Source organism: Sorex fumeus, unplaced genomic scaffold (genome assembly GCF_029834395.1).
Source record: "Sorex fumeus unplaced genomic scaffold, SorFum_2.1 ptg000122l, whole genome shotgun sequence".
Taxonomy (NCBI): Eukaryota; Metazoa; Chordata; class Mammalia; order Eulipotyphla; family Soricidae; genus Sorex; species Sorex fumeus.
In genome coordinates this window covers 20,981,425-20,996,516 of record NW_026606179.1, presented here as the reverse complement: position 1 = coordinate 20,996,516, position 15,092 = coordinate 20,981,425, and the positions used below count along the sequence as shown (strand labels likewise).

At 54.4% G+C, this 15,092-nt stretch overlaps 3 protein-coding genes across 5 annotated transcripts; 1 reads left to right on the top strand and 2 right to left on the bottom strand.

The window, feature by feature from the left end:
- Positions 1 to 204: 204 nt before the first annotated feature.
- Positions 205 to 1,228, top strand: SDHAF1 (succinate dehydrogenase complex assembly factor 1). Its single transcript, XM_056136562.1, has one exon. It carries the CDS (start codon positions 319 to 321, stop codon positions 631 to 633), a length of 315 nt encoding a protein of 104 aa, XP_055992537.1. The 5' UTR covers positions 205 to 318; the 3' UTR covers positions 634 to 1,228.
- A 1,199-nt stretch (positions 1,229 to 2,427) lies between these two features.
- Positions 2,428 to 7,245, bottom strand: SYNE4 (spectrin repeat containing nuclear envelope family member 4). The gene is made up of 8 exons (XM_056136088.1): positions 7,151 to 7,245; positions 6,856 to 6,943; positions 5,603 to 5,746; positions 5,226 to 5,420; positions 4,883 to 5,131; positions 3,490 to 3,567; positions 2,679 to 2,737; positions 2,428 to 2,599 (listed from the first exon to the last, which is right to left on the bottom strand). Exons 1-8 carry the CDS (start codon positions 7,243 to 7,245, stop codon positions 2,428 to 2,430), a joined length of 1,080 nt encoding a protein of 359 aa, XP_055992063.1.
- Positions 7,246 to 9,056: 1,811 nt separating this feature from the next.
- ALKBH6 (alkB homolog 6) lies at positions 9,057 to 14,675 on the bottom strand. Of its 3 annotated transcripts, none has more exons than XM_056136549.1 (7): positions 14,620 to 14,675; positions 13,622 to 13,700; positions 13,238 to 13,306; positions 11,362 to 11,422; positions 10,897 to 11,048; positions 10,610 to 10,726; positions 9,058 to 9,491 (listed from the first exon to the last, which is right to left on the bottom strand). In XM_056136549.1, exons 2-7 carry the CDS (start codon positions 13,688 to 13,690, stop codon positions 9,228 to 9,230), a joined length of 732 nt encoding a protein of 243 aa, XP_055992524.1. In that variant the 5' UTR covers positions 13,691 to 13,700; positions 14,620 to 14,675; the 3' UTR covers positions 9,058 to 9,227. The 3 variants fall into 3 exon arrangements, with proteins under 3 accessions (XP_055992525.1, XP_055992524.1, XP_055992523.1); XM_056136548.1 differs by having other exon boundaries at positions 14,586 to 14,660; XM_056136550.1 differs by lacking the exons at positions 13,622 to 13,700; positions 14,620 to 14,675 and having other exon boundaries at positions 9,057 to 9,491; positions 13,218 to 13,306.
- Between the last annotated feature and the right edge of the window lie 417 nt (positions 14,676 to 15,092).

The following is a 15,092-nucleotide window of genomic DNA, read 5'->3' as shown; positions in this document are numbered from 1 at the left end:
CCCGTGACCCACGATTCGGGAATCGGCTCGAGTTCCCGAGTCCCCTTCCAGCCCCAAACCTTGGTCCAAATCCCTCCTCTGCGCTCGGGAAGTTCCCGTCCGTTCAAGGACAGAGAATCCCGCGAGGTGGCCAGAAGCTCCACCCCCTATCCGCACTATTATGACGCAACGGCAGAGGCAGCCAATAGGGAGCGGCGGCACCGGGAGGCGGGGGCGGAGCTTGGGAGCGCGCCGGGCGGAAGTGTCGGCAGGCTCCGCTGTGCGACCTAGGGGCTCTCGGGGAAGTGCGGCCAGCTCCGGCGCGACCCTGCTGCTACCATGAGCCGGCATAGCCGGCTGCAGAGGCAAGTCCTGAGCCTGTACCGCGAGTTACTGCGGGCCGGGCGCGGGAAGCCAGGCGCCGAGGCGCGGGTGCGAGCCGAGTTCCGGCAAAACGCCAGCCTGCCACGCTCCGACGTGCTGCGCATCGAGTACCTGTACCGCCGCGGGCGGCGCCAACTGCAGTTGCTGCGCGAGGGCCACGCCACGGCCATGGGCGCCTTCGTACGCTTGCAGGATCCCTCGAAGGAGCAAGACGATGGGGAGCGTACGAGGAGCCTGGGCCCTCCGAAAACCCAGGCCGATGGACGGTGACGGGTAGAAGAGCTCACCTGATGAGCTAGGGGATCTGGGGCTCCACCTGATTGTGGGGGACACTGAGGAGCCCTCTTGATGGAATGAGAGAGGGCTTGAGAGCCGCTCAACAGTCTACGGGAGGTCAGAGAGTGCCCTCCTGCGACCTGGCGTCCCGAGAGACCCCCCCCCCAGCAACAGATGGTCCACATGGCCGGACCCGGGTTGCCTGCAGTGCGAGCCAGGCCGGATGCAGTGGATCAAACGGAGTTTCCCAAAAACTACCTCCTGTGATGGAAAGCCCCTTCTCACCCGAGAACACACCCACCGATTCCTCAAGGAGAAAAACACATACACTCTCCCTCTGCCTGTTTATAATTCGGAGAAGAGCAGAATTTTCTCTCAGGAATTGGGTGAGACTTTGATGGTTCTCAATGAGAAACCCAGAATCCCCCTTTGGAAGCCCTTGCCCCTCGTTTGTAACGGATTAGAACTATGAGGAAGTGGCCAAGGTCTGTATCCCCAACTGATCACCCACCCAGACCTCTGCATGATGGTTGTAAGGGGAAACCTCCACTCCTGTGCTTGTCTTCTCTCAGGACTGTTTGAAGAAAGGAAATAAAATTGTGTATTTCCCAGTTGGTGGTCAAGGATGTGTGTGGTGGGGGATCTTTGAGAAACCCCACTAGAGGGCAGGTTGGTTGAAGGAGTATCTCACCCTGTCCCGATCCCCAGAAGACCCCAGTTGACTCCTAGTGAGGGAGCAGAGAACAGGGGGCCTAGTTGGTTACCCCTGAGGCAGTCACAGGTTTCACAAAACCTTTAAACTTCCCATCATCCTCACCCCTGGCTGAAGAGTCCTGTTTCACTGCAAACTGGGATTTTTGTCAGCAAAATGCATGGGACTGTGGGAGGCAAGATGGACCCAGAGGCCCTGCTCCTAGGGACCTGCCCAACACATTCTCTAGGGTGCTGTCCTGTGTAGCTCTCCTCTTTATTTATACCCACATTGATGAAAAGTGAGAAATGGTTGAGACTTTTGAAGTAGGGGAGAAGTGCACACCTCAGACCAGGGAGAAGATGGATGAAACAAAAACTATCTAGGCCCTAATCCCAACAGAGGAGACAGGTGGCCCAATGGTTGTAAAGTGGGGGTGGGAGCTACAGGGGCTAAGCACATGTTTTGCAGCAGGAGGCCCAGAATGGAAGGCTGGGGTCAGTTGGTCTTCTCTTCACTATGGACGTCCAGTGAAGTCATCTGTGGATGTGCCAAGCCTAGTGTCTGTCTTGACCAGTGGAAAGTCTCTCACTTTGGTTGGGACCTCACTTCCTGACCACCTACCTCAGATGCCCCTGGTTGGTCTTGGATCTTTGCCTCAGGGTCTGGGGAAACCCAAGCCACCAAGGACAGATTCTCTTCTAAGTTCTGTGGAGGGGGCTGTTCAGTCACTTCAGGTCCACAGCCTCATTTCTGAGTGTCCAAGCACCCAGTATCTCAACATAGCCTTCAGCCTTCTCGCGATGGAATACCAGTGTTCCCTCCAAATTCATGGGCATGGCACAAAGAGGGTATATGCAGCTGTGGGAGGTGGTTAGGTCATGAAGGTGAACCCATAACAGAGACCCCAGAGAGCTCCCTTGCCCCTCTGCCATAAGGAGTGGGCCGAGTGTGAAGTGGGAACAGGCTTTCCTCAGATGCATCTGCTCTGGCCTGGATCTTACACTTGGCTGCTATTGGCACTGAGAATTGGCATTTGAAAGAGCAGGAGTGACTAGTTCAGTAATAGTGAGCCTTTATTACATGGCTGCCAGGGCTCAGAGAGGGGGAGGCCCATTGACATAACTGAGCACCAGGTAAGGTGCCCGGGCCAGCCTACTGGGCGAGCAGCAGGGGTCCCCTGTCATGGGCAGCAGCATTGTGGCCCCCACCAGAAGAAGGAAGAGGATGAGGATTAGGAAGATCAGGGGTCGCCTGATTGCAGGAGCCCTACAAAGGGAAACCCGTGTGAAAGGGTGGGAGGGGGATTTTCCCACGCCCCCACCCCCAGACCACCCAGGTATCTCACCCAGGTGCAACCGCCAGCTGCATCTCCTGGAGCCTGGGTGACCGGTGCTGCTTCTTGGTCTTGCATGGGCAGCAGGCGGCAACAACGCAGTAAAGTCACGTGAAGTATGGCCTTGCCCATAGTGCCAAGAACTCTGAGGCACCCCTAAGTATTTCCCCTTTCCTGGTATCCCGGCGACCCCCAGAACTCTGCATGGATTTGCTTGTCTTTACCTGTCCTTCCATCCAGACTCCTTAACCTAGAAATACTGGCTAAACTTAGGGCTTGTCAAGCCTCTCTGCTGCCACTCTTGAGGATCAAGGGCAGCAGACCCCACCTGCCCGCTTCCATGATTGGACAGGTAAGACTTAGCTGGCCAATCAGAGCACTCCATCAGCCACCATCATAGGGGGTGGAGCCACAACCAGAATTAGGCCCTACAGGTATTAACCTGGAACTTGGGCTACACAACTTGGTCCTTGTGGAGTAAACAAGTGCCAAGTGAGTATGTCGCTGTTGGACAGCCCTTTGACTGAGAAGGAAGCCACCTCCACGAAAGGGAGCCCAAGGGAAGGAGGAACTGAGCCCTGACAGGATTTAAGATCTTGAATTCAGAGGAGCCTGAATTTCCACTTTCAGTTTCATGGAAAAACAGCATGCCATTCTGTGCCTAACTCAGTTTGGGTTGAATTTCTATCTCCTGCTGTCAAGATTCCCAAGTAACGGGGTAGAGGTGTGTGGCACAGAGGAAGGAAGCCCTGGGTTCCATCCCCAGCACCTCCCCCCACTCTCCCAGATTCCCAGTGATACATCTAGCTAAGAACCAGCTCACCTGAGTTTTCTGGAGCAGAGAGTGTCTCTGATGTCCAGCTAAGTGTTTCCTATGGTTAAGGCCTGACCTGAGCAGGTCCTATGGGGCAAGAGAGATGTGAGGTCCTTGGAAAAGTGACAGAGACACAAGGTTAGGTAGGGTTCAGGATGAGCTGTGCCACAGAGAAGAGACTGTGAGAAGAGAGATCTCAGGAAGAGACAGAAGAGGGTTAGAGCCAAAGAAATAAAGAGAAACAGGCTTCCCTGTTTGATCCTGAGTGCTGATGTGGGTTTGATCCCCCACACCTCATATACCTCCCTGAGCACTGTCAGAGGTGACCCCAAAGTGCAGAGCCAGGAGTGAGACCTGAGCACTACAAACTGGCCCAAACAACCCACCACACACACACACACACACACACACACACACACACTAATTAAAAACCATTCATTCAACAAATAATGAGTGTCAATTACCTGCAGGGCACTGTTCTTAGAGGCTGGGACAGAAGGGACAGGAGTGAGCAAGTTCATAAATTAACAAGATAGTGGAGAATGTGGAGATGTGGTGAGTTCTGTGGGGAAGTAAAGTAAGACAAGGAGTGACAATGTTTGGAGGCCAGGACACATGAACAAAACAAAGACGGATGAAGGAAGTTTGGGGTGGGGGAGGGGCGGGATAGAGAGGTGCTGGGCATGCATCTGGGAGCTCCAAGCTCCAAGAAGGGTATGACTCAGAGGATCTGAAGAACGGCCATAGAGATAACTCCAGGGTTAAGGCGCTTGCCCTGCCTGCACGCAGCCAACCCCGGTTCGATTCTCAGCACCCCATATGGTCCCCTGAACACAGCCAGGAATGATCCCTGAACACAGAACCCAGGAATAAGCCCTGAGCACTGCTGGGTACTGTCCTGTACTGTCCTCCCATCGTTCATCGATTTACTCGAGTGGACCCCATAACATCTCCATTGTGAGACTTATTGTTACTGTGTTTGACATATTGAATATGTCTCTGGTAGCTTGTCAGGCTTTGCTGTGCAGGCGAGATACTCTTGGTAGTTTGCTGGGCTCTCCGAGAGGGTCGGAGGAATCGAACCCGGGTCGGCTGAGTCAGCCGCGTGCAAGGCAAACACCCTACCCATTGTGCTATTGCTTCAGCCCAAGCACTGTTGGGTATGGCCCCCAAACAACAAAAAGAAGCAGGTCTAAAGGGACAGAAGGCTGGTATGGCTGTAGTGGGAGAGGACGAGAGAAGAAAGGCAGGCATAGGTGAGAGAAAACAGGACAAGACACAGGGCAACAGAGTGCAGAGAAGAGATCCCGAGAGAGGAGGGAGACAGGCAGCTCTCCCAGAAGGGAAGGGACCCCTGCATTCCTATGGGTACAGGGTGCGAGGAGGCTCCAGCAGCTCTCACCTCAAGGCCTTGGCCCCTGCTCTGGAGTCGCCTATAACCACACAGCTCACAGGGAGCCCCAGGGGTCCAGGCCATTTTTCGTCCGAGAGGCCTGACACCGCCTATGTCCCCCGCAGGGTCCCACTCCAGCTCTGCAGGACTGGGGAGGCTACTGGGCGCCCAGGGGCCCCAGATGCCCCCCACTCCTGGCCCGTCCGAGTCCCCCTCCACCTCCAAGTCTTGGTCCAGTGTGTCGGCCTCCTCGAATACCTACTTAGAGGACAAAAGTCAGGGGACATGTGGGCGGTTACCCCTGGGGTACCCATGTGGGGATCTGGCTGGGGACCTCCAGGGCAGGCCATACCAGGCTGGAGCTGACCAGCTGGGCCTGCAGTTGCCACAGCCGCCAGAAGATGCTGTCCCGGTGGGCTCCCAGGGTCCTCACGACCTTCTCCAGGGAGGCCAGGGCCTGCGGCTCACTCCGCTGTGCCAGCCCTTCACCAAATGCCACCAGGGCATCTACACGCTCTGCTGCACCATGCAGGTCTGCCTGTAGGGCCTGGAGACACATGGATGGAGGCTACACACATACACACAGAGGTATGAGCCGGGGGTACCAGAGTCCCAGGACTTGGAGATACAGCCTCCCCCATTTCTTTTCCAGACACCTGGAACATGGAATAAACTCATTTCCCACCTGATGCCCATCCATCTCCCACATCTCAGTCCCGCACTGCCCACCTGCAGTTGGACGATCCTGCTCTGGGCCGATGCCCAGGGCCCCAGGTCATACTCCAGGTCCTGCAGCTGGAGGCCTGGCCCCAACAGACAAAGGTGCAGATTGTCCTGCTCAGACTCTACTACCTCGCTGCCAGAGACAGGGTGCTGGGGACAAAGGAGGCTGAGTCAAGACCTGTGGGTCAACCCAGACATTGTCCCCATTTCTGTTGCCACCCCTCTTCTGTAGGCAGGCGCTAGTCTTTGGGGGTGTTTCTCCCACCAGAGTTCATCTCTAGTCTGTGCCAGAAAAGACAAACTCCCCTCAGATTCCTTCCAGCTGGAGTCAGGCCTTGAGATCTTAAGTTCCAAATGTCCAGGCCTTCAGGGCTCCCAGAGACTGGGACATGTGGGGATCTGGACAGGAAGAAAAGTTGGTGCCCAATACCCCAACAAGAAATTGGGGTATTGAGGGGCTGGAGCAATAGCACAGTGGGTAAGGCATTTGCCTTGCTCACGACCAACCCAGGTTCGATTCCCAGCATCCCATATGGTCCTCTGAGCACTGCCAGGAGTAATTCCTGAGTGCATGAGCCAGGAGTAACCCCTGTACATTGCCGGGTGTGACCCCCCAAAAAAATAATTGGGGTATTGAGCCTTTGGTAGAAAATAGGCCTTTGATGGAATATAGGCTTTTGATGGAATAATTCTTGGTGGTAAAACACTGATGGGGACTGGAGAGGTAGGACGGGGGTTAAGACACTTGCACTGCCAAAGAAAATGGAGTTAAAAAAAAAAAGACACTTGCTTTGCATGTGGCTGACCCAGGTTCAATCCCCAGCACCTCCTATAGTTCCCAGAACACTGCCAGGAGTGCAGAGTCAGAGCACAGCTGTGTGTGATACCAAAACAAACCAAAAATACTGACAAACTCAGTGACTGTCTCCCACACCTTCACCCCACGCTGCCTATAGAACTAAAGGCTGAGGGGCCAGATAAATAGTACAAGGGGTAAGGTACTTGCCTTGCATGCAGCCAACCCAGGATCCCCGGCATCCCATATGGTCCCCCAAGTACCCCCAGGAGTTTTCCCTAAGTGCAGAGCCAGGAGTAATCCCTGAACACCAGCGGATGTTCAAAATAAAAGAAAACAAAAAACAAACAGAAAGAACTGAAGGCTTGCTCGGAACCTCATCTCATGCCTGGTGTGGAAGTCAGGTTCAAGGGGACAGAGAAAAGGTGGGAGATGCACAGGGAACTGGGTTGCCACAGCTCACCTCATGGTGCTTGCCCCCAACTCGGTCCTCATGGGAAGAAGGCGCTGGCAATGCTGGGGACTCAGCCACAGGGTCGGTGCCCCGCAGCCTGCCAAGGAAGCGCTCTGGAGGGTCTGAGGAATCCGGGGCCTGTTCTGGTCTAAGGCATTGACAGGCCCCTGCATGAGAGAGGACCTCAGCCCGCCCGCACCTCAGCCCATGTACCCTGTGTACCCCCCCTCCCCGCAAAGGATCACTGCGTTATCCCTCACCCCCACCCTTTTAGGACCCAACATTCAGAAATGCCAGCCCCTACCTGATAGCCGCCATTTCCACTCCCCTAGGCTCTCCAGGGGGGTGGCTGAGGGTCTCTGAAGAGGGTCTAGGGCTCAGTAGTGGGGACAGGGACATTGCTGGAGGTCTAGGGACAGACCAGTGAGGAATCCCAGTGGCAGCGCCCTTTTCCTAGCTGGGGAGAATCCAGCCAGAAGTCCACTGAGGCCTGAGGCAGCCAATGGCTTAGGAGCTGCCTGGCTGGCCACCTCCCCCGGAACCTGACCCAGGTAACCTGATGCCTTGCCCAGATGCCATTTAAGCACTGCTTAACTCTTTCCTCCCTGGGAGGCTAGTGGCTGAACCTCTCAAACTGAGCACACCCCTCATATAACTCTACTACTCAAGACCCCTGGATTCTGCGCTATGCATTCAGTGACCCTCACATCTGCTGTGAGGACCCTCAAATCTTCCAGCTGCAGCACCCCTCAGGAACCCAAGTGTTACAGGCAGAAAGAGGGGAGCCTGGAAATGTATATTGAGTGAAAAACAATGTCTGGAACCTAAACCAGCCCAAAGGTATGAAGGCCTCTAAGCCAAGGGACCATCTAAGTCCAGTAAACTCAGAGCCGCACCTGCAGAACTCCCAGTCCAGAGCGGCTGGACCGCCACACTCTGGAACAAAGGTCAAGCTGTAGCACAGTAACACTGTCCTCCTGTTGTTCATCGATTTGCTCCAGCAGGCACCAGTAACATCTCCATTGTGATACTTGTTACTGTTTTTGGCATATTGATTACACCACAGGGAGTTTGCCAGGCTTTGCTGTGCTGGTAGGATACTGGGCAGGATACTCTCTGTAGCTTGCCGGGCTCTCTGAGAGGGGTGGAGGAATCGAACCTGGGTTGGCTGCTTGCGTGCAAGGTAAATGCCCTACCATCCTACCTGCTGTGCTATTGTTCCAGCCCAAGGTCAAGCCAAGAATATCAAAAGACCATCAACAACTCCAAGCTCTCCCTGTTGACAACCTCCTTAGTGACAGACTTTGGGGGCACTTTGGTTTAACTGCATATAAACTAATTTGGCAGAAGAAAAGGCACCTATTTGTCACAAGTCCCTCTGAGATAATGTAATTTTTCACACTATGATGCATTTCCTCATGTCTCTGAATTGACTATTTCCTTACTTTAGGGTGCATTTCCCCATTCTGCAAAGAATGGCCCACATCTCCCCTTGGGATGTGGACTTTGATGTTTTCCTTCTCCACCACCCTCCCTCATTTCCTAGATAATACTTCACTATTTATGTCCTCCAGAAACTCTTTTCTGTGAGGGAGGGGCAACAGACCTGGAGAGCCTGGGTAAGATTGGGGATGGACTCGTTTTTCCTCTAACAAGCAGTTCCTCACTCCAGCCTAGGTTCCATAACTCCCAGAGAAATCTCCCACGTTGGGCAGAGCAAGTGGAACCCAGGTGCCAGTGGGGCTGCTGAGACATGAGGTCTGTGCAGTACAGGGGCTCAGAGGAGGCAGATCTCAGGCCTAGATTCCCCAGGCACTTTCCAGGATTACCTAGATTGGTAGGGAGGGAGCAAGACTCCAGCTTGGGACAGTACCTCTCTCCTCCCCACTTTATATCAGTCACCAGGTAAAGGGGAGGTCCCTATGTCCTTCTTGGGTGGGCCCCTTCTCTCCCATGCCAACAGAAGCATCTGGCCTGCCACCTCAAACTCCAAAGCTAGAACGCTGGGCCAGAGTGATGGTACAATGAATGGGTTGGGCGTTTGCCTTGAATGTGGCCCACCAGGGTTCAATCCCCAGCATCCCATATGATTTCCCAAGTACTGCCAGGAGTGATTCCTGAGTGCAGAACCAGGAGTAAGCCCTGAGCATCACCGGTTGTGACCCAAAAAGAAAAAAAACAACAAAACTTCTTTCCTGAGTGCAAAACTAGAGTGCTTTTTGTTGTTTTATTTGAAACTTGGCGATTTCATGGCGTGATTTCTTGGCATTCCCACACGGTGATTAGGAACAGAAATAACCCAGAAGTGGCTCCTTTGTGCAGGCTGCGCAGGGCACAGGGTCGCAGAGGCCGGGATTCTGGGCCAGGCAACAGGCTTGGCGTCACTTGCCGAGCAGGAGACCGGCGCGCAGCACGCGGGGCACCCGGCGGATGGTCAGCGAGACCCGAGTACCCCGCACTAGGCGTGTTCCGGGACTCGCGGAGCGGCAGGCAGCAGCATTGGGCGGCAGGGAGGTGGGGTCCAGCTCGTCTACACTGGCAGGCGCAATACCATGGAGGAGGCTCGTGTAGGCGGGGCCTCGAAGCACCAGCAGGCTTCGAGGCTCCAGCAGCAGAGATGTGGCCGGCCTGGGTGGGGGCCGGGGCTACGGGGGAAGGTTCTCCATCAGACATCAGCGGAACCCCAGAGGGGCGGGGATGGAGGAGAAGTTGGAGGGGTGGGGTGGGGGGTGGGGGGCGGGTATCAAGAGATAAAGTCAATAAATTCCCAGGGGCACAGATAGAACAGTCAGGTGTGCTCAGAGGAAAGGATGTTTGGGGAGTGAAATCTCCCATGGGGGAGGGGGAAAGGTCCCAGGGCCAGAACTGCCGGTCTTTGCTGTCGGGGTGCAGAACCCAGGCTGCATAAAAGGGGTGTCTAAGGGAAGTGCAGTTGGATGGCAGGACCTCTGATCCCAGAACTGGGTGGGGCTGGGCATAGGGCAAAGGTGACGAAGGTGGCACATGGCACTGCAGAAGGAACTGTCAGGGTAGCCATGAGTTTGTAATTCTAAAATGGGGAGTCCTCAGGGCCATAGGGGCAGTATAGTGGGGAGGGTGCTTGCCTTGTGCATGGCCCACCAGGGTTCAATCCCTAGCTCCCCAAATGGTCTGAGTCTGCCATGAGTGATCCCTGAGTGCAGGGCCAAGAGTAAGTCCTGAACATAGCCAGATGTGGCCCCCAAACAAAACGAAACAAAAAATAAACAAGGTTTCCTGAGGAGCATCGAGTCCAGGGATGCTGCTATGAACTTCTGGGGTATCAGAAACATCATCCCAGGGAGAGGTCAGAGCACCCTCAGAGAAGGGAGTTGGGAAATCTGGGTAAGCCTTGAGCAAATCATGCACTAGGGTGTTAAAGAGACTCTGTCCTCCATAGCAGGTCACATTCTTGGCAAGCTGGGAGTGGCAGGGTGCTCTGTGCAGTGAGTATAGAATACTGAGGTGTCAGGGGTGACACAAGGATCATCGTGAGTGACTTGGGGGGTAGAGGAAGTGCGTATCTGCATGAACACCATGGAGCCCTGTGTAGGTCTGGTGGGCCTTGGGCTTTGGAGCACTGAGCATAGGAGGGCCACTGTGTGTGCTGTTTTGATTTCTAGGCACCCTATAGGCTGCTGGGCTAAAAATCTGGGAGGATAGAGGTGTGCTTCATTATCCCAGAGAGGGCCAAGGGAGGGGTCCTGGGGGAATTGTGGGTCCAAGTTGGTAGGAGGTCACTTACCTCTTCTGTGGGCTCATCATCCTTTGGCTGGCGGGGTTGGTAGAGATCCAGCATGGTGTGGGAACCTAGGCTGATGGTGCTGACAGTTGGGTAGTAGAGTGGCCCGTCCTCATGTGGCTATAGAGAATGGGCACCAGAGAGGGATAGAGCAGAAGTCCACACCCCCACCCCTGGGCCTCCCCAGATAAGGACAAGGAAAGGATGGGGGACACAGACAGGATGGACCCTGCCCCATGATGGATCTGAAAGCCAGGGCTTGGGGTGAGGGGATGTGGGGGTGTGGTTACCATGATGCCCTCCCCAGGCAGATACTGGTTCACAAGGACGTGGTTGGCAGGGGAGCCCCCAAAAAGGCTGAGGTCAGATACTTTGTCCACATAGCGCTGGAGCCACAGGGGCAGCCGTTCTGGAACCATCCCCCGGGGATGGGGGAGTCCACCTGTGGGGGAGAGGGGTCCTGAGGGCACCAAACCAAGGGTCCCCAGTGCTGGTAGCACTTTGACCCCAAGGGACCCCCAGCCCTCTGGAGGTCATCAACTCTCCAAAGGTTTAACTTTTCCAAAGCCCTGGAACCTTCAAGGTACCCACCAAACCAGCAGGAAATCTCCAACATCTTAGGACCTCCACCAACCCTTTGGACTCCTCCTGGCTCTGGGACCCCTTGAGTATTGAAGGGCCCCTACAGAGCTAGAGATTATCTATGCTGAACAGCATGTCCCAGCCTGCAACCCCACTCCACCAGGGACACTTACCCCAATTCTGTAACTTCCTCCCAGAGAGCTGGGTCCACTTTGGCTTGGGGGCGTTGAAGACCTGAGAGTGAGGAGGGGTTTCAGGACTGTCTTCTTTCTTTCCCCAAATTGGGCCACATATAGGTCATTTTTGTTTTTTTGTTTTTTTTTGGGGGGGGGCGCTTTTTGGGTCACACCCGGCAATACTCAGCAGTTACTCCTGGCTCTGCACTCAGGAATCACTCTGGCAGTGCTCAGGGGACCATAGGAGATGCCAGGGATTAAACCTGAGTCGGCTGTGTGCAAGGCAAATGCCCTACCACTGTACTATCACTCTACCCCCCCACACACACAGGTCTTAACTGGGGTGAACATGGGTCAGCACTATTTCCAGATCATTCTCAGGGGAACTTGGGATTTTGCCCTCTCCCCTAGGGAACCCACCTAGGCCTACAGGGATGGAGGGAAAGAACTGAGGCTACAACAGTCATAGTCGGAATCTACTCAGGGTTTGTAGGGGGCTGCACTAGACTCTTTCATCCCAGCAATCCATAATTTCCAGATGCCTGAACTATCTCAGCACAGTATGAGTTCTGGAATCTTCTTGCCCCAATTGCCTTTGGGAGGGAACATCTAAATCTAGCATAGTGAAGAGAGTGCTTTGAAGATACTCCACTGCTATGGTCCTAAAGGTCTATAATGGGCAGTTTCTAAATCTTTATCTCTCAATAACCTCCTTATTGCTGTCATGGTTATGGGCAGGGACTGAGGTTATTCCCACCCAGATTTTCTAAGGTATAATATTCTTCAATCGCGGTAACTCGAATGAGGACTGGAGAGACAGTATAGCGGGTAAGGCTCTTGTCTTACGTGTGGCCAACCTGGCTTTGATCCTCAGCATCCCGTGTGGTCCCCTGAGCCTTACCAGAATCCCTGAATGCAGAGCCAGGAGTAAGACCCAAGCATCGCCAGTTGTGGCCCAGAAACCAAGAGAAAAAAAAAAGGGGGGGGGGGATTCAAATACCTGGAATAGACTTTCAACATATGAGTAAGTATTCTGTAGTTAACTTATTTCTAGTCCCCAAACTTGACTGGACCAGCTAGGACAACACTAGGAAGACCTCAGTTCTATAACGAAGGCTCTGAGGCTGCAAGAGGCTCTCCCAATGCAGGAACTCTGAACTCTGTAAATTGTTCTGCCCCCAAACTATAAGCAGAACAGGCATCATAGGCTGGCTCAGCACAGGTGGTCTGGGCTTAGGGACCTCGTTCCCAAGACACTGGGACTCTGCTGGGTGAGCTGACCCCCAAAGGAGAGTGGACTCAGATCACTCAGATGCCCTTCTATCTCAGGACAGAAATCTGAAAGGGGCTCCCTCTCTCTCTCTCTCTCTGAATGGGGCTCTCTCTCTCTCTCTCTCTCTCTCTCTCTCCCCCCCCTCTCTCTCTATTTATGACATCCTTTACTTGAAGAGAGCGGGATTGGATTGTCTCTGCCCAGAGTCTGTGCTCCATCAAGACCACCTCTTTTGGGGGAAGAATCACTGGTCCTTTCTCAGGGGCTGGAGCGATGGTATAGTGGATAGAGTGTTTGCCTTGCACACGGCCAACCTGAGTTCAATTCCCGCATTCCATATGGTTCCTTGAGCACCACCGGGAATAATTCCTGAGCTCAGAGCCAGGAGCAACCCCTGAGCAATGCCAGATGTGACCCCAAAACAAAACAAAACAAAACAAAAGCATTCTTTCTGATAGAGCCCTGAAAATTATGAGAGAGGAAGAGGAAGGGTGGGGAACGGGTGCGCTGTGGTGCTTTTTCCCCTTCCATCCTGGTGGGCTCTTACACAGGAGATGGGAGTTGGAGGGGTAAAACAGACCAGAAGGGCACTGGGGTCACCTGCCGAAGCAAATACTCCTCCTCTTCCTCGGAGATGAAGTCAGGGACGTAGTAGATTACAGGTGGTGCCTAGAATAGAGAGACACCCCCCGCTTGAAGTATGACACCCCCTATATGATGTATACAGGAGCTCTACCATCACTGTGCTCCCTCGTCAGCAGTGCTCAGGATGCCCCCAGAGGAGCTAGGGTCTCAGAACCATTTTGGGAGGGGGCGTGGGTGTGAGTATGAAGCGGCTGGACCCTGAGGATCAGCCTGAATGTGACGGGAGGGGGAAGTCTCAGCTCACAAATGGAATAGTTGCCCTGCCCTTCCCATCCTGCTCTATACCCCCCACCCCACCCCCGGCTCCTCCTTCACCCTCTGAACCCTCCTCCTGACAACCTGCTCCACCAGGAATGGCTCCAGGGCTGGGACCCTGACATGCTGATCCTCTGTCGACACCGACTCCATGCACCCAGTCCTGTGAGGGGAGACGAGATCACCAATCACCCTTCACATTCACGCTGATCCTCAGGGTCCAGCTGCTTCACACTCACTCTCCACTCCCAAAATGGTTCTGAGACCCTAGCACCTCTGGGGGCATCCTGAGCACTGCTGACGAGGGTGCACAGTGATGGTAGAGCTCCTGTATACATCATATAGGGGGTGTCATACTTCAAGGGGACACCAAAAGATCACTTTTCCCCCTCAGCTATGGTGGATTGTCTGCTCCAACATCCACTGGGTGAAACTCACTTGGTTTCTAAATTAAGTGCTCAGCAAGTCAATTACCACCCATTGAGTTGCCAGAACAGTGCCCCAAACTCCATCTAACAGGGTCCATCAAACTACATATATCTGCTCCACACATACTACTGGATACATCCCAGAACCCCTTTAAACATGCTCATCCACCTTAGTAACTTCAGATCTGTATTCCTGAACAGGGATCCCTAACAGCATTCAGGATCCCCATGGACCCTCCTCCTCCCTCAAGGTCGCTCCGATGCCCCTTTCTGGCTGGGGAAGTAGCTCCGCGGTTGAGCACTTGCTTCGCATGACGGAGGCCCTGGGTTTGACCCCGAGAACACCAAGGCAAAAAAAAGGGGATGCCTCCTCCCCTTTTGCTCCTAATCTGAACCTAATTTGTCCCTCCGTCCGCTCCGATCCTCCCCACTCTAGACCGTGTCAGGCACCCCTTCCCGAGCGCCGTATTACCGCAGGCCCTCTAAACCAGAGTCTAACTCCTCAAACCTTCCCAACCCCTCAGATTCCCCTCCTCAGAGTCTTCTGGGGCTCCACAGTCTGAGCGTCCACGGACTCCCATCTGCGGCTTCCCAGTCCCCCATTCTCAGCCCTCTCAGACCTTCATCTTCACCCTTAGTCACCCACAAACTGACCGTCCACCAGAGAGTCCCCTCCAAAATCCAAATTCAACAACCCCATCCCCTTCCAAGTCACTTCCGCCTCACATTCCCGACGCAGGAATTTCTGGCCAATGGGAACTCTCAAAGAGCCTAAGCGCCCGCCTTCCATCCAATCGGCGCTCTCATCGGATTCCTCCGCCCGCCCCTTCACCGTCGTTCACTGATAGGCTACGCCTCCTGGCCTCTGAGCCACTGGGGACCAGTGTCGGAGGCGGGTGTTCGTCTGACAACGACCAATCAGAGCTCCGGGAGCGAAACCGTCCACACTGCGGCCCAGACTGGAGAAGGCGCCGTAGCGGCTGCAGAAGTACCAGCCGCTCTAGAAGCACTGCAGCAGCCTAGAGCATCATTTCATGCTGCAGAGACGAGATGAAAAGGATTCCCTCTCCCCTCTCCGCAACACGGCTACAGAGGCAAACACTGACTTCCCCCCACACGGCAGAGAG

Excerpts from the sequence above, each read along its gene's own strand:
- SDHAF1 (XM_056136562.1), top strand. The coding sequence starts at position 319 with ATGAGCCGGCATAGCCGGCTGCAGAGGCAAGTCCTGAGCCTGTACCGC.
- SYNE4 (XM_056136088.1), bottom strand. The coding sequence starts at position 7,245 with ATGTCCCTGTCCCCACTACTGAGCCCTAGACCCTCTTCAGAGACCCTC. Across the intron at positions 2,738-3,489 it reads CTCTGCTCCAGAAAACTCAG|ACCAAGAAGCAGCACCGGTC; the intron begins GTGAGCTGGTTC and ends TGCCCATGCAAG. Across the intron at positions 2,600-2,678 it reads CAGCTGGCGGTTGCACCTGG|GGCTCCTGCAATCAGGCGAC; the intron begins GTGAGATACCTG and ends TTCCCTTTGTAG.
- ALKBH6 (XM_056136549.1), bottom strand. The coding sequence starts at position 13,690 with ATGGAGTCGGTGTCGACAGAGGATCAGCATGTCAGGGTCCCAGCCCTG. Across the intron at positions 13,307-13,621 it reads AGCCATTCCTGGTGGAGCAG|GCACCACCTGTAATCTACTA; the intron begins GTTGTCAGGAGG and ends TCTCTATTCTAG. Across the intron at positions 11,423-13,237 it reads AGGAGTATTTGCTTCGGCAG|GTCTTCAACGCCCCCAAGCC; the intron begins GTGACCCCAGTG and ends CCTCACTCTCAG.